General features: G+C 40.9%; 1 protein-coding gene across 2 annotated transcripts in view; it reads right to left on the reverse strand.

The window, feature by feature from the left end:
• The window catches only part of celsr2 (cadherin, EGF LAG seven-pass G-type receptor 2), a 69,567-nt gene that overhangs the window by 10,196 nt on the left and 38,825 nt on the right, over positions 1–20,546 (reverse strand). For both annotated transcript variants that reach the window (XM_075461024.1, XM_075461023.1), the window contains exons 4-18: positions 14,167–14,282; positions 13,939–14,027; positions 7,074–7,231; positions 6,532–6,695; positions 6,129–6,254; positions 4,160–4,329; positions 3,571–3,750; positions 3,367–3,480; positions 3,100–3,256; positions 2,862–3,003; positions 2,635–2,755; positions 1,093–1,276; positions 858–959; positions 631–725; positions 166–375 (exon numbers count right to left, since the gene is read on the reverse strand). In XM_075461024.1, the coding sequence (XP_075317139.1) occupies positions 166–375; positions 631–725; positions 858–959; positions 1,093–1,276; positions 2,635–2,755; positions 2,862–3,003; positions 3,100–3,256; positions 3,367–3,480; positions 3,571–3,750; positions 4,160–4,329; positions 6,129–6,254; positions 6,532–6,695; positions 7,074–7,231; positions 13,939–14,027; positions 14,167–14,282 (2,128 nt within the window). The remainder of the gene's footprint in view (positions 1–165; positions 376–630; positions 726–857; positions 960–1,092; positions 1,277–2,634; positions 2,756–2,861; positions 3,004–3,099; positions 3,257–3,366; positions 3,481–3,570; positions 3,751–4,159; positions 4,330–6,128; positions 6,255–6,531; positions 6,696–7,073; positions 7,232–13,938; positions 14,028–14,166; positions 14,283–20,546) is intronic.

Raw genomic sequence — 20,546 nt, forward strand, 5'->3', positions numbered from 1 at the left:
ACGACAGCAGAGAGCGAAACGAAGTGTGATGTTGTCCCTGCAGATACTACAATAAAGGCTGTGATGTCCAACCAGGCAGGAGTTCTGTTTACTGCAAGAATCACAACAATGCAAAGTTACAGTTACAAACTGCGCGCTTGTTAGGGGTTTCATACGGTTGTTCACCTCAGTGAAGTGGACGTCCTGCGTAGCCGTGAGGTTGAAGCCCTGCTGGCCGCTCTCGTGCTGCAGCAGAGTCTGTGTGAGCCGGTAGGCCAATTTCACATCGCTGCCGTAGAACATCTCTGTGTGCAAGGTGGCGTTGGCCAACATGGCTGCCGTCTGCTGAACTTGCCCAGAGTCAAGGAGCGTTGCGTTACGGGAAAACCTTTCAGACTGGAGGAGGACATTTTAAAACAACCATTTAGTGTCTTAAAGGACAATTGTATCATTGGCCTAAAGAAGGACACTTTCTCCTTGTCCAATCAAATTAAAATATCTCAACGATGAATCCCACTCATTTTGATGACTCCTTAACTCTCCTCATTTCTCAGGTACACAATTCCAATAACTTTTTTTCTCCACGCCTTAAAGGATCATGACGCGGAAGTTTTAAGTTCATTCTTACACTGGCAGAGGGAGACCGCTCACCTGGGCTTTCAGCTTGATGAAGGCGGCTGAGGTACAGTTGAAGAGATTGGGAGGCAGCCAGCCCTTGTGCTCATCACAGTGTCGGATGGCTGTGCCTAAGAAAGAAGAGGCAGAGTCTTCACATGAGGGGTGAGGAACAGGCTGCGGCCGAGAGACGGCTTGAGGCAAGTTTCATATATTGCCATTATTATATGGTAATTAGAGGAGCTGCCAAAAAAACGTCATACCGACAGTTCCCTTGGGACAGAGGACCGCTGCGGGGAGACCAAACTTAGTCCTGGGCCACCATATTCCCGCCTCGATGGCCTGAGGGCAGCTGTCATAGATTACTGAGCAAGAAGGAGCAGGCAGGGTGGAGAGTTGAGGGAAAATAATGAAGATTCTCTAATATACATATGTGTCTATAAAGAAACAGTTCTTAAAACTAAGCCATTTCAGTGATTGTCAGTTATGGGTTCTGACCTTCGCAGCCGTTAGCAGACACCTCAGCGAACGGGTTGTCGCAGCGATCACACTGACGTCCGATGACGCCAGCTTTACACTGACACTGGCCCGTTTCTCTGTCACAAGCTCTGGAGAAAGAGCCGACCGGGTAGCAGTCACACAGCAGGCAGGTGTCACTGCCTTCCAGCCGGTAGTGGTTGTCCTGGAAACGAGATGGGAGACACAAGTTTTTCTTTTTTTAGGGCTGGCCTTCTTCTTTTTTATATACTTGTCAAATTTCCCCCTATGGGACAACTCAAGCTCCAACTGCTTGTTAAAATATATATATATATATATATACATATATATATAAATACATATATATATATATATATATATATATATATATATATATATATATATATATATATATATAAATATCAGATTTTCCCTCTGTTCAATGCAAAACAATATGAAGCAAGTCCAGGTGTTTCTGACTGAAAATGATCAGTTTGTGAAAGGTTGAAGAAGTTCAAACACTTGTTCAAACTACTAAATGTTTTGTAGATTTGTGCTAAAACAAAGGAAACCATGACATCGATTTGCATCGAAGTGCACTGAGATAAATCTATATAACGTCACCCATCATCTTATGCAGTGTGATATAATTTCTTTCAATGACACATCATTTCTGTGCTGATCTTTATGACAGCGAGCAGATCAGATTTGTGTGTCCAAACAACACCAGAGACATCTAAATAGGTTGCTGTGACATTAATAAAAGTTCCAGTAATAACCTTTGTCAACTGTTGACATAGCTTTATGACAAAGAGACTGGCACAGAGCCAGGAGACAATTTATTTTCACAATCTGTCAGTTTTCATGCTCCATGGCGTCAACCTCTGCTTGTAACCGCAAGACTCAGCACTGCTGTCACGTCATCGGTACATGTTGGGCTGCGAGTGACAGAGGACGCTCCAGCCAGAGTGGAACTATAAAAGTCCAATCTTATCCATGGTGAAGATCACCTCTAAACATGCTTCTATAAGTTCATGAATTCAAGACAAATGAGTTCAGACTCTTAAAAAAATCAATCTGGATTAACCATTAATTGTCCTGTTCTACTGTTTGGCAGATCACGGATTATTCAGTGACTACACAGTATCTTGTTAAAAATATGTGAAAGTAAACCGGGCAGAGACATCTCAACCACTCGGTTTAGGTATGCAGTGAGTATATGTTATGACATTAGTTTTTTTTTTATTTTGATCCTTTTATCGTGAGTTGACACCTCAATTAAACCAAAAAGTAAAAAAAATATATACATATATATTCATATCACGATTGCCCCAAGGAAATGAAAAAAATCCAAAGAAACATTTTCCTATTGCTTCTTTTCTCATAGAACAGAACAGATAAACATCACATTAAAGAGGGAATACTTCAGACATTCATATTGCTCGCCCTGTTGTGATATCTGTAACACATATTCTTTTCATATTGTAATTTTTTTCCTTTTCATTTGGGTGATGGAACCGGTAGTGTGTGTTACAGATGAATAATTCAGAGCAGCACACTGACCTTACAGCGGCACTCTCCACTTGTCTTGTTGCAGTCAGAATCAAACCCTTTGTCTGTCGGACAGTTACAGGGGCCGCAGGTCTTGTGACCCCACCAACCTCTTGGACATGGCAAGTCAGTCCTGTAGAAACAAACGCTCTCAGTTTACTCTATCTGTAGAGGAATGAAACACGCAGTGCATCATACATGTCCTTTGATATGAGTTTAAGATAAATGTGGACAGCTACTTTTTCTCGCAGTATCGGCCGAAGTAGTTTCTGGCACAGTCACAGTTGTAGCCGCGAGAGGAGCTTGGCTTCCTGGTGCACCGTGACCCATGTTCACAGGGGTTCAGTGAGCACACGTCAGTGCAGTTGCTGCCGTAGTAACCTGCAGAGAGATCAACATGAGCAGAAAAAAAGAGATTTTGCAGCCTTCCAGGCGTGGAAAATGTAATCAGTTTGGGAACATGTTGTGCAGACTGACCGCTGAGGCAGGTGCAGGAGTAGCTGTCCCAGTCGTCACTGCAGTAGCTGTTGGCAGGACAAGGGTTGGAGCTGCAGGGGTCAGGCACGCTGCAGCCCAGCTCCACATTCACCTTCCTCGCCTGAGACAAAGTAAGAGCCCCACCGACACGCAGACCCTGCAAGGAAACAATGGCACATATGCATTTAACTAACAAATATCCTATTCGTCTCTAATGACGTATGATCTGGCATGCTGGCACGCACTGGGTTTATGGAGAGGACAAACCTGTATACAGCCACGGAAGCCATGCTGTATCTTCCCATCAGGCCTTGCCAAACCACCGACGCTTACTGTCTTAAGCTTGGAGTCCCGCAGCTTCCCATCTACCTCCATACTGGCCTGAAATGGAACATGAGTGTATTTTTATGTATGAAAACTCCAAGAATTTTATTTCAAGTGTTTTACAATCACAAGTATTGAGCAACTCACTAGGTAGAGCCCGTGATCTAAAGACAACACTGCCTTGTGGTGGCTCGCTGCTCCTCCCAGACTGCTAATATCCAGCTGCAAATGATGCCAGTCTCCATCGTTCGCCAGCACCTCCTCCACACGGGAGAGAGTGGAGTCCTCCCCCCTGTGGAGCCCCATCAACACACTCCCACCACGTAGCTGCAAAGGAAATAAGAGAAGGAAGTGACAGCAGGAGGGAGAGGGGCAGAGGAGGATAAAAAGACAGCTCTGCATCATATGGTTTACAGAAACTGAGGGCTGACAGGTTGTTTTTTTCTTTTTTGCACATCCTGGTTCACAAGTTCAAACTTAGTACTGCTGCAAACCCTAGGTGTGAAGGAGGATATACTGTTGAAGAGTTAAAAGATCAACAACAAAGAGGTGTCAGTCTAGACGAGCTCAAAAGTAGCCAAGAACAGAGCTAAAAATGTTGCATGAGCCTTTTATCGTGGTGAATCTTTTCTCCAAACATCCTTTGTGATGCAACTTGGCCCCTTGCAGACCAAAGTGAAGCCAGAAAGTGTTTGTATCTTTTTTTTCTGTGTGTTTAACTATATGACACACTTACCTGCAGTGTGAGGTTGTGCTGAAGGCCAGAGGAGATGTGAACCAACGTGGCGCTGGATTGACGAGTGCGGAACATGAGCTCTATGTGCCAGAGGACTGAGGCCGCCACCGCCTCCAGGTCGTTCCACTCCAACAGGCTGTTACCCTGGAAACGCAGCGGGCTAGCCATGACTACAGAAAAAGGACAGACAGAGAGAAAGGATGATAAAAAGCACATCAAATACTCTGTGAAAAGAGGGAAAAGCTGGAGAAAGAGGTGAAAAAGAAAAATGAGGAAAGAGAGTTTCTTTTGGATGACATGAGATAGTGAGCCATTTCTGCCAACCAGCAAGTCCAGCGTGTTCTCATATCTTGTCCAAGTTGTCAAAGTTGAAGTCTCATTTTTTGAAGAAAGAGAGGAGACACAGAAAGAGTCCCTCATTTGAAAAAGAAAAATGTAAGTGCTGGTAATTTAGCAGGGGATTTAGATAGACACAGAATATATATATATAAAAGAAGGGGTAATTTGTCACAGCTTTTCTTGCACTTTCTTTGCATCTCTGATATAATTTCTGCCCAATTTCCACCGCAAATCAGAAGAAAGTTGTGATATTTGTCTGAAAGGCAAATTTTATGTTCTGAAAGAGAAGCTTTCAGGCTCTTATGCAAGTCAAGAAAGAAACACAAAAGACACACTTGCGTGATGCACTGCAGTTTTCCTCACATTAAGCTGTCTCTGTGTGGAGATCGAACTGATCGATTAGTAATGACAAATAAACCTGACGCACGGCGGCTGTTGGCTGGAGAGAGATGCAAAAGCAGGAACTGCAGTTAGTGTTTCCAGTTTACAGAAAAAGATTCAAAAGAAAAGCTGTCACACCATTAACACAGCTTAATTAGTTGCACACATAATAATAATAAACACACATCTTCCGTTTACATTTGATTAGTCACATACATTAGACGGGCACCGCAATGGAGCTACAGTAACAGCGAGGGATTATTTTTATTTCATTACCTCTTATCTTGATAAATGTCAGACAGTTAATAAGCAAAAATAATTGCAGCAGCCTATCAGATTAAAAATGTCTGATATTAAACATTTGTGTCATCTGATAAACAATTAATATGACGTGAAATTCTGAGTTATGATCACACAAGGCAAAGAAAAGCAGAAAATCGTCTCATATATTAAGCTGTAACCCCTTTTTTGCCTTTTGCTTTAAACTTACTCTACAGCTGTTTGTCTCCCCCTTCTGGCCTGAGAGTAAATACACAAACACTACTGATGGACCTGAGCTGCAAAAAGCAACAAGATCAAACAAGCACCTGCATTTTCAGAAATAAGAAAAAAAAAAGAAGATGAAAACATTTCTAAACAAATGTTTAAAAAGAATCTTTTCTGCTGTGTTTTTTCCGTTGTCTTGTTATGTTTTATATTATAAATTCAGAAAATCTGCTGGATTTAAAAAATGTTCCTGTCATGTTTTGCACCGGAGGATCACCTCAGTAACTGGACGCCCGTCTTCTTTTACTCGCGCCCCTGTATTCTGAATGTCAGACACATGAACATGAATGTTGAAAAACATTCACTAATAAGTCTTTTTGCTTCTTTACTTTACACTGAATACTACAGTCACGTCTCATTTCTCACATGCCTTCAAACCATAAATTAGCTCAAACAGCAGCTGCAGCAGATGAGGTGGAACAAAAGCAAAACAGACACAGGAGAAGAACCCGACACAAACACATCATAAGCTGAAAAGCAATTAGTCTGAAACTGGTTCAACACGATATAAACCAGAGAAAATTTCATTCACACAATGAGCTTGTATCACAGATTTGACACATAGCAGTCACTGCTCCGCACGCACTTGACCGTTTACTTCAGTCTGGTAGATCCCAGCTTCTCATTCACTGACAAATTAAGTCTCTGGTCACAAACAGGGAGCCAAAGTCTTGGGTCAAATTGGTCTTCGCAGTTGACTCACCTCTCTCGCAGTTCTGTCCTCCGAATCCGAGCGGGCAGTCGCAGCTGAAGGAGCCCCACAGGTTCACGCAGGTGCCTCCGTTCAAACACGGGTTATTGTTGCAGAAATGTCTCTTGGCAGAACATCCTGGGAGGGCAGGAAAGTAAAAGAATAATCTGTTTGATCTATCCCACCTCATTATTTCATCACAGAAGAAAACAATGAGAAGGTAATCAACTATTCATCGCAGGAACAGCCATAATTTCCCACTGACTCTACCTTCCAGCTGGGCTCATTACAGTCAGTGTTATTTCCTCTGCTTGATTTTCTTCACTTGGCTGATCTAACAGTAATCACTGTCTCACTGGAAAGAGATAAAGTTGAAAATAATACAAACATAACCGAGCTGCAGAACACTGCATACCTGGCAGAGTGCCGTTGTTAGCGATGAAGCTGGCCATGTCTATGTGCTGGTTGTCAATACGCAGATTCTTCATGCATCCCACAAACTGCTGGTTGCGAACAGGAAAATCTTCGGGGAGCTTAGGGACTCCTCCGAGGAGCAGGGGGCCGGTCAGGTCCAGAGATCTGAGAGAACAGAAAAAACTATTTATGCACCCAGACTCCTACTCTGTCTTAACCAAAACACATTATTCACGCTAATGCCTGGGAAATTGCATGAAAAATTCATTATTGATACTTTTGCTGTGCTATTTCCCCCCCAGGACATAGAGAACAGATAAACAGGATAAATATCACAACACAGGGAAAAATTCAGTTTCTCATCTCTAACTCCCTACAGATTAGGAAATTCCTTTCATAATGAGGCAAGTGAACACAGATAATCACTGAAGTCAATATTAAAGTAAAGGCAGAACACATAAAGCAGTTCAAAAAAATTGTTTATTGAATTTGTTTAGCACAATTGATCTTCCATTTTTTAAACTTTTGCTGATCTTAACTTACTTTTTGGATCCCGACTGGCTGCCTTGAGCAGAGCAGGTGTAGTTTTGGATCATGTGACCGAACCTCAGCGCCACGGAGGTGTCGCAGTTATCCACCGTCACCACGACGACCTTCTGGTCTGAGGGGCCCTGCGGCAAGCCGGCCTGGTTCAGAATTGGCTACGGAAGAAACAACTCATGAACACAGAGCATCTTTCCAGTGTTTACACAGGACATACGTCTTGGAGAACTTTCGAATGCTTAAAGCACTTTATGTGCAGTTCAGCACAACAGTCGAAACATTTTTCTTGACAATGGTTGATGGGAGAAACGCTTTAATATGAAAAGCACTTGAGAATTCTTGGGATCTGTCAGCATAAAGATCAGAAAACACTGAGAGGCAGCGAAAAAAGCATAGCCATGAAGCTATTTTTAATATTGTGAGGTATTTTTTCCCTTTTTCACTTTCAAAAAGGTCTCAGAGATGGGTTGTCATAAAAAAAAATCTCATTCTCTCTTCCTTATACAATAGAACTGTGGAACTTAACTGCACACCGATTTATGACCCAAATTCAAAACTCAAACTTTCAAAGTGAAAAACAACAGCCAAACAAATGATATGTTGCATCACACTCAGTTTAAACTACACCCACCCACACACACACACACACACACACACACACACACACCAACACAATAGAGGGGGTTGCTTTCTGCAGGTTATCCCCCCTGACGACAAAGCATCATCTTCATTGTCTGAGAAATCAATAGTGGGGAGTCACAAAAGGAGGAGGGGCCTGTGGGGGAGAGAATGATGATCCTGTCAATAAAAGGTCGTGACCTTTTTACACACAGGCCAGCTTCTCCGAGGTCACGCAGGGCTCATATTAACCTTAAGTGTGGGTTCAAGCTGATGTCGCGAGCTGAGCGCCCTCACACACAGTGGACTGACTCTACCATCGTTGGGCCTGCGAGGGGCCACAGAGCGGTCAGCTGGTCAGACAGGATTTAGACAGAATTAACTCGTCTCATGTGAAGACATAATAAGAACTGAAATTAGAACTTTACTGTCTCGATATTTATCTCTCTATAAGGTTCAATTAAAGTAGATTCCTTTCAAACCATCTGCCCCAGTCTGAGGAATTATAATTTCCTGACTGCTCTGCTGTTATGACTCCCTTTGTCTTTGCTGTCTGATCCCTTCACTTAAAAGACACTCAGCAGGAGATAGACTTTAGATATTGTTGGCCGATGCAACATATTTAGCAGCTATATCAAAGCAGGTTTATTAAGACCAAACACACTATCAGGAAATCCAGTAATGACTGATATAATTTTAGCTCAAGGCACCGCCGCAATCTCACATGATTTTCACATTGAGCAGATTAGATTAATTCTCTGTGAGCCTCCAGTAATGCAATCTGTAACTGAGACGCTGCAGTTGTTTGAATTCCTGCAGTCTTGTGATCGCAATGTGCCCAGTGTTAGCGATATGAATGGGATGGGGCCAATAATAGAAGCTTAAACCCTACGGCTGAATAATCCGTCATCTTACAACACCTCACCTGAAAAGCTTCACAACACTAGGTGGGACCCACGTGTCGGTTTCTCACTGAGCTGCAGTGGAGGGGAAGGACTGCAAATGACACTATGACCCTTCAGAGGGGAAAAGCAGCACAAGAAAAAAAACAAAAAACAAAACATACACGTCATAGGTACTTCAGTATTTACTACTACTCCACAACTGTTCCGAGTGAAATCCTTAGATTTATTTAACTCCTGGCTACTTTGCAGATAAAGATACGAAATATTACAGAAACCATCCATTAGGTTCATAAAATTCTACATCAAATTTACTGAAAGAAATTTAATATGATATTTATAACTGTGTTTTCATTTGGGTACCATTCCCTGAAAAAAAGGAACTGTCGTTATTATCTTTAACGTAGAACAAGCCCTTACCAGTTGGTGCATGAATTTCTTCTCTTTTTAAGGTTTTCAAAAGCAGAATGTGCCATAATCTGCCTCTGACTGGCTGACGACCTCTCATGAATATTGATTGACTTTCCCCATCCACCCCAAAAACAGTTAATTCACAAAGGTGTGGGTCCTCTTCTTGACATATGGCAGGCTGCACTGCTATTCGTGTTTTTTACTGCCACACACGTGAAAGAGGAGGATGAGGGAGGAGGTATTCAGTTGGTTGGGGGTGTCCCAGCAAAAATGCCCCAAACAGGGACACCTTTTCTGTGCTTGGGAGCATTTGTAATTCTGATAGACAGGTTCAGACGGTAAGAAATGTCCTTGGCCAGGTCCTGTATGCTCTTTCATACGGTGAAAAACGAGATTCAAAGGTTATTGAGCGTAATTTGTCTCCAAATTTGCATGTTTGCAGAAAGCTTTAAGACCTTTCTCAAAAGAGGCCCACCCCATGGAAGACAGGGTGGAATGGCTCACCTCCACACACTAAAACCGGCAGCTATGAAAAGAGCTGTGAATTCAGAATTGAAAAGGTAGCCATTGTTCTCCATCTAGGTATTTTGACAAAAGCATGCCACAGACATTTCATTATCACATCATGAAATTGTGTGGGCTTGCAAAAAAAGGGCCAAGTAGGCGTTCTTTAAGGCCAGATTTTGATTTTGAGTTAAAACTAACTTAGCTGTCAGCAGTGAGTGAATTGCATTTGATAAAATGTCCTAAAACAAGCCAAGTTGTTCAACTGTCATCATAGCACATCAAATCTGAGTGAGTAAATCTTCCTTATAAAGCTCTGGATGATCCATTTATACAAAAACAAAGCTAACTGGATTTTAAAACCCAAATATGAAAGATTACACAAGCATCAAGCTGCAGCTTTTTCAGTTTTCTAACCTTCTAACCGTCACATTTCCGATGTCTCTGATCCTCTGCTTAACCTAAGTTTTATTTTAGCTGATTAGAACTACAGAAAATGACAAAGATTACACTCTTCCCAGGAAACACTGACAATAGATTGCTCCCCCCTGAGAGTTTACAGGTAACATTGCAGCTGTTGAAGAAGACCGGACCAAATTCAGATTTCCTAGGAACCGATGAGCAACTGGCAATGCAGGACATGAAATGATCAACACTTCTTCGGTGATAAGAAAGAAGGACGTTCACTGAGAGGAAAAAGTGAGGCAATCTTACGTGGAGCAATAAATACAGTTTTTTTATAAAAGGAAATAGAGTATGCAACATATATGGTAATTAAAGATAAAGTTTGAGTGCTGATTTATATAAAAACCAAATGGCAAAATGTTTTGTTGTGCAGCTGCAGACAAATAAAACTTAAATTCATCTATCATCTACCAGTATAAATGCTGATTGTATCGTGATTGCACAATACAATGGCAACAAGGAATTCTCTACTTTATAATAATAATTAAAAAAAAAATGCAATTGCCAAAAATTCTAATGATTTTTTGAAAGATTTTATAATCTTTCATTCTTCTTTGTGTGCTTTAATCCAAGTAAACACTTTCAGGACCTCTTCTACATATGGGTATAATTATAAAGTGTTAAACAGAGCATATTCGTAAACAACACAAACAGAAAACGATGCATAAAAAAATCTAATACAACATAAAATGCAGCGGGACCTGGATCTGAATTGAAATGCTGACCACACATGGAATAACAGATGGAGCAGTACTTCTCAACCTGAGAGGATAAATGGTGAGAACTGTCAGTGAGGATGCTCAAAGCTTTAGGTCTTGTCATGAAGGCAAACACTAGGCTCACTAAGATTCATCAGGAGCATCCTCAGTACTCTGCCGGCCAATCTGCAGCCAGCTTTTTGTAGACCGACTGACTCCCTTTAAAAAGGTATATGGTGAAATATGAAGATCGAGCTATTGTGTGCATTTCTTGGGAATATGGTTAATGTTTTCAGAGAAGCTTAATTGATAGTGTAGAACAGCACAGGGCCTGTTATCGAGCACCTTTCCCAGAGGAAGCCACAATACGCTGTGAAACTCCTCATCACTCAGGGCTGAAATGTTGAAAAACAGAATCTGAGGCTGAGGGAGGTTTTTGCTTTGCAGTTTATACTCTTGGAGGCCAATTTGTTACAAATTCGTTGATGATGAAACAAGCAAACATGTTGTGTGAACTGCCAAAGGTGAAATCATCCGACATGCTCTTTTCCACGGTTTTCCTTCTGCACTGACAGCTCTGAACCAGGCAGCGCTCCAGCTTGGACGCTCCTTTCACTGACCTCTGCTGTCATCAGTCACGGCTATTGACTCGCCAATAATGACTGTCTGTCAGGACGTCTCTCAGCTGAACAAAACACCGTCCTGTCAGAGCTGATTGGAAAGCACATATTTGCTCTGCAGCACATTAAACACTGCTCTCGCCTGCCGCTACAGGGGATTATGGGAATATGAATTCCCTGCCACAAGGGTGACAGGAGTGCAGGCGCAGGAGGAGCATGGCAGTAAGCAGCACAAATATGGGATCTTAAGATTGACTTGAAAAACCATAGCAACTGGAGAGGTCGGTCCTGAAGCGCAGCGTCCCCGTTCAAGCCCGAGTCAATACTTCTCCATGCTTTTCTTTACGCTCCTTTTCGCAGCTCTCCTGCTCAGCTTTTCTGTCTTCGCTGGAGGACAGAGAAGGAGAGGGGCACCTTCCCCGGGGCCGCATCATTCACTGCCCGTGGTCTCAAAGGAAGCAGAGCCAAATACAAAGGCAGCGGTCATTGCCATTCTCCACAGTCCCCCACTATCCTGAAAGCCACATTTCAGCCTGGAATGCCCCCTCCCTGACTCAACCTGCCCCACCCCCTGCGGACAGGGACGGGTCAAAGTGGGCCACCGTGGGATACCTTCAGAAGGAGGAGCTCTGTTTCTACCTCAGCGACTCACAGGAAGTGAGAGGAAGGCAGAGGATTAGTTCAGCTAGAGCTGGAGGAAACCCCAGACACTGCTGGGATGTCTAGTAAAACAGACCTTCACAACAATTAATACACATTAAAAGGGATTTAACTGCACAATATAATAATCTCCAGTTGTTTATAATAACAAAAGCTGCAAAATGGTTTTAAAGAACCAACCTGGATATATCATTATTTCCTGTTGCTGGAGTACCTTGAATCATATAACTATCTAAAGTATGTCACCAAACAGGTGAAGGCCAGTTTCATGGAGAGGTGCATTTGAAATTAGAACAGTACCTGTTCTCATAGATATCTCAAACTATTTTTATCACCCTGGCAGTCAGACGTGGCACACTTGTCTTAAAACTGGCAGGTTAAAGAAACCACAGAGGAACCGGTGAACCATTAGATTTGGGTATTTTGTACCAAAGTGATTAATGAGTCTTTAATGTCTGCAGGCAAAGAGTCAACAAGTTTTCATCCAACGCTCGACAAGATTCTCCCCTTCTTCACTTCTGCCGGCTAAAATCTGACATGGTCATGTCATCATACACACTGAATAGAAAATGTGCACGGTAGGGGGGTTGCCTGGCAACATCTTTATGATGCAAAGTGACTTTCTCAATAGACAAAAATGTGACATCCTGTGTGTGAGTTGGTCCTGGGTGGGAAAGTAGCAAGAGAGCACAACAAGGGCTCCATACATTCCTGAACTGATTGAGCTGTTGGGATATGCTTACAGAGATATGTACCAGTTAAACATTTTTCGCCCAATCAGAGCGTGCGTGGAAAAACAATGTCTTCCCACTCTGACCCCCCCCCCATCTTTTCTGTCTTGTCTGAGTCTCTTCCTCAGCCGGAGTCTATTTGGCACGTTGGCTCTCTTCCAGATCATCAGCCTGTCAGCAACAATTCTTTCGTCTGATAAAGCAGCAGCACTAAGGAAACAGAACAACTAACTTACACAGCTCACAGTTTCTTGTCTGCACACTGGTTTACACCCACTACAATCGCCCCTTTATGAATATTCTGAAGACCACAGTGAAAGAGTGGCAGCTGCCAGTTATCCCTGCATAAAATGACAGCTACGGTCTGTCGTCTGCAGAGGATGAAAACTTCAGTGACTATAGTCTGGTATGATGCAGCCGCAGCTGACAATGAGTGCAGCTTCACACATATCCTCATATATAATTAACACAAAAGGTACCCTTTTTATGTCTCCTCAACTGATCTAAATGTCACGGTAAAATAACAATAAAATAAAATAACTGACAGAATCCGTCTGTTCCAGTTCTTTATTACATCTGCATGGTGATTTAGCAGAGAAACACTCAAGTAAAAGCTTTTACTTTCCACCTTTTGTTAATTTAATATTGCCTGATGGTAGCCGCGATAGGCCCCAGCTGTTATAGAATATAAATAGAATAAATGAATGTTCATTGAGTAAATGATTTGTACAAGAGAGGCAAATTTCTTTAAAGGAAACACACGGAACCCAATTTAAACCTAAGCACTTGTGTCTTTTAGAAAAGGAAAATCAAATAGAAATATGCTACACATCTACCATCAATCAGTCTGATCTATTTGGACGTTTTAAAAGCTTTACATTACAGTTTGCTGGCAAATATATTTATAATGATAAATCCACTGTTGGCCCACTACCTGAATGAGAAAAGAGATAACTTTAAATATTTGCTCTCTCTTAGCAGAAAGACTGGAACAGGCTTATGAGTCATACAACTTTCATGGTAAATACTATGTAAAGCTTCCAGCTACAACCGCAGCTCATTTAATGTTTTTTTTCAGTGCAAATGATCAATAATTAGTTCATTTGTCAGCTTCAGAGTACCTTCTGATATTGTCACTTTTAAATGAAACAAGCCCATAATTACTCTAAGAATATTAGAAAGACACCGATTTGATTTGAAAAAGTAAATTATCAGAAAAACATCTCCAAAAACAAACATTGTTAGTCCCCACTCACCTTGTTGTAGTAGTGAACCTCCACCATGTGCCACTGGCCATCACTGACACCTCCCAGGACAAACGGGGAAACTGTTGTCTTGGTTTCTCCTGAGAAACAAATGAAGAGATGAATGACTGTGCAGCACTCAAGAATAACGAGGTAGGGAACTTTAAACAAGACAAAATAACAGTAAAAGAAAATAAAATGAGAAAATTGGAAACCCATATTTATAATGCAGTGTTCTACCTGCAGAGAAAGTGAGCTGTATTTGTTCATTGATGATTTCCATGGCGATGAAGTCGTGTTTCTCGTTGAAACGGCCGTTGTAGAACAACAAACCATCAGACTCTTTGGTTGCGAATCTGAAAAAAGACAACTTCGGGTAAAAAAAAAAATTTCACTGCCTGATCCTGTCCAACAAATGTCCCACGAAGTTGATAGAGTTGGGACCAATGCATAATTGAACTGAAAGTAAAATAAAATCATTTGCAAACCGTTTAAAGTCAATGTAAAAATGGTAGAAAAAACCCCAAAAAACATTGTATCAAAGGTTGAATTTATTAAATATAGTTCTTATTTTAAAGATACGTTAATTCTATGCCAGCAAACGTTATGTTTCAAGAACTTTTGGACAGGGAAAGCTGTGTTAAAAATAACAACATGAAAGAACATCTTACGACTAAACAGAATAATTGGAAACAGTTCACTAATATTCTGTAACTCTTACAACAACAGCTTTAAAGTAAAAGAGTCTCGGTGCTAAACTGGCCTGTCTGCTGTCCAGCTCTGCTACACACAGAAAATAGATCAAAGGAGGTCCTGAAGTGTTCAGCGACTTAAATCTTACATCAAGCAAGGATGGGAAAACCTTTGACTTTCAAAACTCCATCAGGTGGTCCCCTTCGCTCCTTTTGTTAAAGGAAGAGGGGATGCAACACAGCAGTGAATACTGGCATCGAATTCAAATGAAGGAAATATTGAAAAAAAAAAATAAAATCCCAATTTCAATATTTAATGTGCTCCCTCTGTACAATATGTTAATACAATATAATTATGTATAAGGTATATTTGTGAGCTATAAATATAAGCGAATGTCAACAAATCCCAGCCGAATCACAACTAAGAATGAACTAACTGTATCAACTACAGTAGTATTACATGGGTAGTTTCAACTCAGTTTTGGGTGACACGTTTCTTTATTCTGAACTGTCGCTTGCAATTAGTTGACAGCTATAAAAAAAGATTAGCTCTTGCCTTTAAGCATAACAAAATAAGACAACAACTGATGCATAGTGTAAAAAAAAGCATATTATGCTGGCAGCCATGCGGGAGAAAGGAAAAAGGGCAGTGGTCTGATTTGACCTATTTACCAACATCTGCACTATTTTCTCCATTTCACCTTACTAGAGTGCACCTATCTCACAGAGATAAGTTAACGTCAAAAGGATGAGCTGAAGGTTTAAAAGAGCTGAGGTTTATGAACATTAACCAAGCACATAAGGAGGTTTATTGGGAGCACGAGTCAGGGGTTAAAAAGGGAATTTTCAGCACAGACAATCAAGGAATATGTGTGCCGTGGATAGATGTAGAGCCACATTAAATGTTACACTACAATACAGAGATGAAAACTAGGGCAAAGTCGAAGCAGCAGGAAGGGGGGGAGGGGGGGCAGTACTGCAAGTAGGGAGGAAGCAAAGAGTAATGCAGTTCAGAGTAATGACAAAAACAGCTTCAAAATATTATCTCCTCATGGAAGACGGTGCAGACATCTGCCGGTGCTCTAACCACAGCGTCTCAGTGTCAGATTTGTCTTTCAGTCTTGATGGTAGAATCAGAGCCCCTGGAGCTTTTGTGCTGGATGATCCTCGCATATCAATACGTATTTCAGTACATCTGAACACAGTTTAAAACGTAACAGCAGCAGCTTTTTCTACATGTGACCAAGGTGAGCTGTGAACATGCAGCGTAAAAATATCATCCTTTACAGGTCAGAGTGGGTCTGTGGTTGTGTATCTGTTAATGTGGAAATGGGTTTTATAAAAAAAAAAAAGAGTCCATACCAACCACTACATTTATGCACCCCAGAGGGGACCAACAATGTCTGTCCTATGCGCCTCTGCCAACTGAGAAGCATGTGTGAATTTCTGGCTTTTTTTCTTTCTGATCAGTCACTCCACTTCAATGCAGCTTCCTCAGAAAAGCTCATCAATTTCTCTCTCACAAAGGTCACTTTGTGACTGGCTCCGTAATTACTGCGACTCTTTTTCTTTGCTCTAATGGAGCTGCTGCCTCCCTGTGAGCTTTTTTTTCAAAGAAAGATGCCATTCAAACATCCACATCCATATCTATACTTGATGTTAGACAATGTGAGCAGCCTCACCTCTCTTCTTTTCCAGTCATGAGGGTTTGAGGGGACATTTTGCACGATGCTGTTAGTGCAGTATTCTTGGGAGGAAGAGCAGCCAGAGGGCATGGCAACACTGACCTGCTTATTGAGAAAAACTATAATCATGACCTCTGAGAAAAGAGGATGCCGATGCTCCAGCAGATAATAACGGAGGAGAGAGAACAGGCAGGGCAGTCGGGCTGCGTCCACACATGCAGCAAAAAGCACAGAACGCCAAGGAGAATTTTCTATGTCTGCCCTCCGGCCTTTGACGTATCAATTTAAAAGGATGCTCCACATTGTGCCCCCAAGCCCTCTGAACTATGAGGGTAATCAGCCAGAACTAAATAGTGACTTTACTGGCATCACTGTGTGTCACGTTAGGCACCCATCAGTAAAAATAACAACCAGTCTGCCCTTATGTGGGGAACCATGTCACGCTATGCTAACATGCTGTAATGCTCATGATGTGTGCGGTGGAGTGGAAAGAGAAAGATCCTTCGTAAGTGAGAAATAACACAGATTTACTGTATGTCAAGTGAAAAAAAATGGCTTTCCGTAGGTGTTCAACTCATATAACACTCACTATCATCATTTTGTGCTATCGTCATATTTTTTTGTCTTTAAAGATCAATGAACTGTTTGGGATCAAACTGAAATATCTCAACAACCATGGGATGAATTTCCATGAAAACCACCAGATAAGGAGGAGAAGATGAAGATAAAGATCCTGCTGATTTTTTTTCTAAAGGATCAGCAACAAGATGAATGACTTTAGAGGCCTCTCAACTGTCAGTGTAGCTCTGCCATCTGTTACCGTTACGACCATGTTAAGACTGCAGCTGACAATTTCTAAATTATTATCCATCAATATGCTCATTATGTTCTCAGCTAAATTATTGTAGTGTTTGCTCTATGAAATGTCAGGAACCATGGGGATAAAAGCTTCCAAGTCGCGTGCAATGTTTAATTGCTGGTATCAATTGAAACTCAAATATATTAAGTTTACAGTGATATAAAAAAGAAAACAGTCCTCATATTTTAGAATCTGAGAACAGAAGCATATTCCTCTTTTAGTTGAAGTTGAAATCAGCTACAATATAATTTAATTATATTTTAATCATTTGAATAATCACCGCATTCAGTAATATTTTTTACTGTTTGAGATTTCCACAGTTGTTTCACCCGTATCAAAATAGATTAAATTCATTTTTCCCTCATCAGAGTAAACACAACACTCCACAATGACATAGCAAATGTTAGTCCTGCAGAAGTGGACTGCATTCATTATGAATAAAAGCCTGAAATATGAAACACTCACAAAGAGGTTGAGAGAAATGTTTGCAGACCTGCGAGATGGGATTGTTTAAAGCACAGATGTGAGGCAGAGTGAAAGAAAACTTCTGCAGTATTTAAAGGGACCAAAAGGGCTCTAGCCTCCATCAAATTAAGACAGGAGACATTTGAAACCATCAACAGACTTTCAAGATCTGGCTGCCCAGGCAACCTCGGTAATATGGATGAAAGATGTGGTTGAAAAAGTGGTCAATAATCCAATTAAAACATTAATTTGAGAACTAGAGACAACACAACCTTATAGACAGATAACCATCAATGAAGCACAATGAAGTACATTTATAAGTTAAAAGGGAATTTTTGTACATTTTAAGGTGAACGTTAAACAAGCTGAACAATGACTTCCACATGGGTTCTCTCAGAGAACATTTGAAACCAAATCAAATATAAAAAATCAAAATAATAAAAATAAAACAAAACAGCTCAATAGAGGCCTCAGTGTAAGAAATATCTGTTTAAATATCTGTTTTCTTGATAGCGCTGGTCCTAAAACCCACTGTACTTTTGATGAAATCTCAAACATAACTTGCCACTCTGAGTGAACAAGATCACATCCCGAGCCATTTTGTCATAACAGATGCTGTCGCTTCAAGAAACTGGATCTGTGCAGCTCAGGTAACTGAGCCACTGGCTGACATCACCTGCCTCTAGCTGTCAGTATCGGCAGCTTCTACACTGCGGCTACTTCACAGCTTCTCTGTGCTGCCGGTGAAATCTAGTCTGCTTTCGAAACTGGTCTGAGCAGTTCTTCATCAAAAAAGACTGTCATCTGAGCCTTGCTTGAAGAAGGGCTGAGTCCGTAAAGCTTGAAAAGGGGATATAATTAACACCAGCAGCCACTGATGGACATGTCTAAGGTGACAAGAATCACAATAAGTGAGGCAAAATGTTAGGGCAAATTCCCTGTGATACCATCTGAGTGGTGATACTTGTCGTTGCGTGTTGTGACAGATATCAAACAGAACATATAGCTTTTATGACTGATTTAATTTCATCAGACAGATGGGAGTTCCTGCTGTCTTTGCCTGTGTTCAGTATCCACGGCTCCTCCTTCACAGTCCACCTCTTAATGACCACACACACACATTTTAAGCTTCAGTTTTTTAAATTCCCACCTCAACCTGAATCATAACTCCGAAGCTTGGTGGAACTGTCGTCTCGAGATGACTTAAAAATGTCAGACGAGCTTCAGACAGACTTGCGGCATGGAAGTTTAAATTCATGCATTTAATGGTGCCACAGTAACTTTTGCTGAGGAAAAGTAGAGCTATGTTTAGGTTAAATGCTCCCTTAGGGTGAAATAAAAACCATGAATCTTAACACAAAGAAAAGCTGAATAAAACCGTCTGCTCTATAACACAAAGGAATTCCCAAAGGCATTGCAGGTTTTTTTCTTTGAGTAAAAAAAAGAGAAGAAGCTGGGCTGAAATCTTTGCTATTTTTACACAATGCTAATGATGGAAGGAGACATCACCTCCAGCCCTCAGAGAAAGCCTTGGCACTTCCTCTGAAGGCTCAGAAGGTCTCCAACCTTTCTGAAAGTTATTGCAGTAGTTTGACTTTAGTTTGTTGTGGTTGTCTCACGGGTCATGTGGCAAACATGAGGCCAGAGCTTAGAGCTAGTTAACTTAGCATAAAAACAGGAAGCAGAAAGGAAATGTGCAGTCAAGCTTGTCATGGTTTATGGGTTATGTTCCTCTATTCTGTGTTTTAGTTTGACCTTTGCATTTTTACATTCTGTGTTTTAACTTTATTTCCTATTTTATTTTGTAATAGTTTCTTCCTTGAGCAATATGTTAACGTTTGCTTCCTGTACTTATTTCACAGCATTTATCCCTTTGTTTAGTACAGATCATTGTCGAGATCATTGTTTGATGTGCAGTGAATCATTTTTCCTGCCTTACTAAGCTCTGTGATTTGGGTTTCTGTTTTTTGACTCCTTGTCCCTACATTGCTTTTATATTTGTTTTGTTTTGTTTGCTTGATCTAAAGGAATCTGCCTGTTAAAATATTACCAACCAATTAACATTCATAACTTTTGTATGTAATACATCTAAAAACTGATGTGTTTACAGGCTGTTACAGTTATTGTAGGCTAAGCTAAGCTAAACAAGTGCTGGCTATGGCGACCTTTTGGAGATGAAAATCTGTGCCGATGCAAATATGTTGTTGGAATCAAATTATGGGGCTTTTAAATATGTTTGACCTGAATACGTGTCCATTTATACCTTGAAATACCACTAACAAGGACTTCTTGGCTCCAGGTTTATAGAGATGGCAAGAAGTCATTTCTATAAACTTTATAGTTTATAGCAAAAGCACAGTCACTACACTAAATAACTTGAAAAAGGAGTAAATTAATTGAAAGAACAAATAACTGAGGAAGAGTGGTTTAATATTTGTAAAACGCAGTGCACGTCCACTAGCTCCAGGATCTGGAGAGAATTCAACTGGAAGAATATGGTCAGATTTTTTATAACTCCAAAGATTAGGAAAGGATTGGTGTCTATTCAACAACCATGCTGGAAAGCATGTGGTCACATGGATGCTGACCATACACACATATTCTGGTCTTGCCAAAAGTTAAAAGGATACTGGGACAAACTATGGAGGGATTTACAAAAAATAATAGGATATGAGATACCAAAAACGTGTAAAATACTCTTCTTGGGTAATTTAACACAAGACATAATACAAAGAGAGGATGAGTATCTTGTTAAAGTGCTGTTATCAGCCAGTAAAAAAACAATTACGAGAATGTGGTATAAAGTAGATCCACCGACCGAGGAGCAGTGGATGTGCACTGTGGAAGAGATTTTTGTAATGGAGAAAATCACACACAAACTGAGACTACAAGAGGCACAATTTGAGGATAAATGTGAAA

The sequence above is a fragment of the Odontesthes bonariensis genome, chromosome 3 (genome assembly GCF_027942865.1).
Source record: "Odontesthes bonariensis isolate fOdoBon6 chromosome 3, fOdoBon6.hap1, whole genome shotgun sequence".
NCBI lineage: Eukaryota > Metazoa > Chordata > Actinopteri > Atheriniformes > Atherinopsidae > Odontesthes > Odontesthes bonariensis.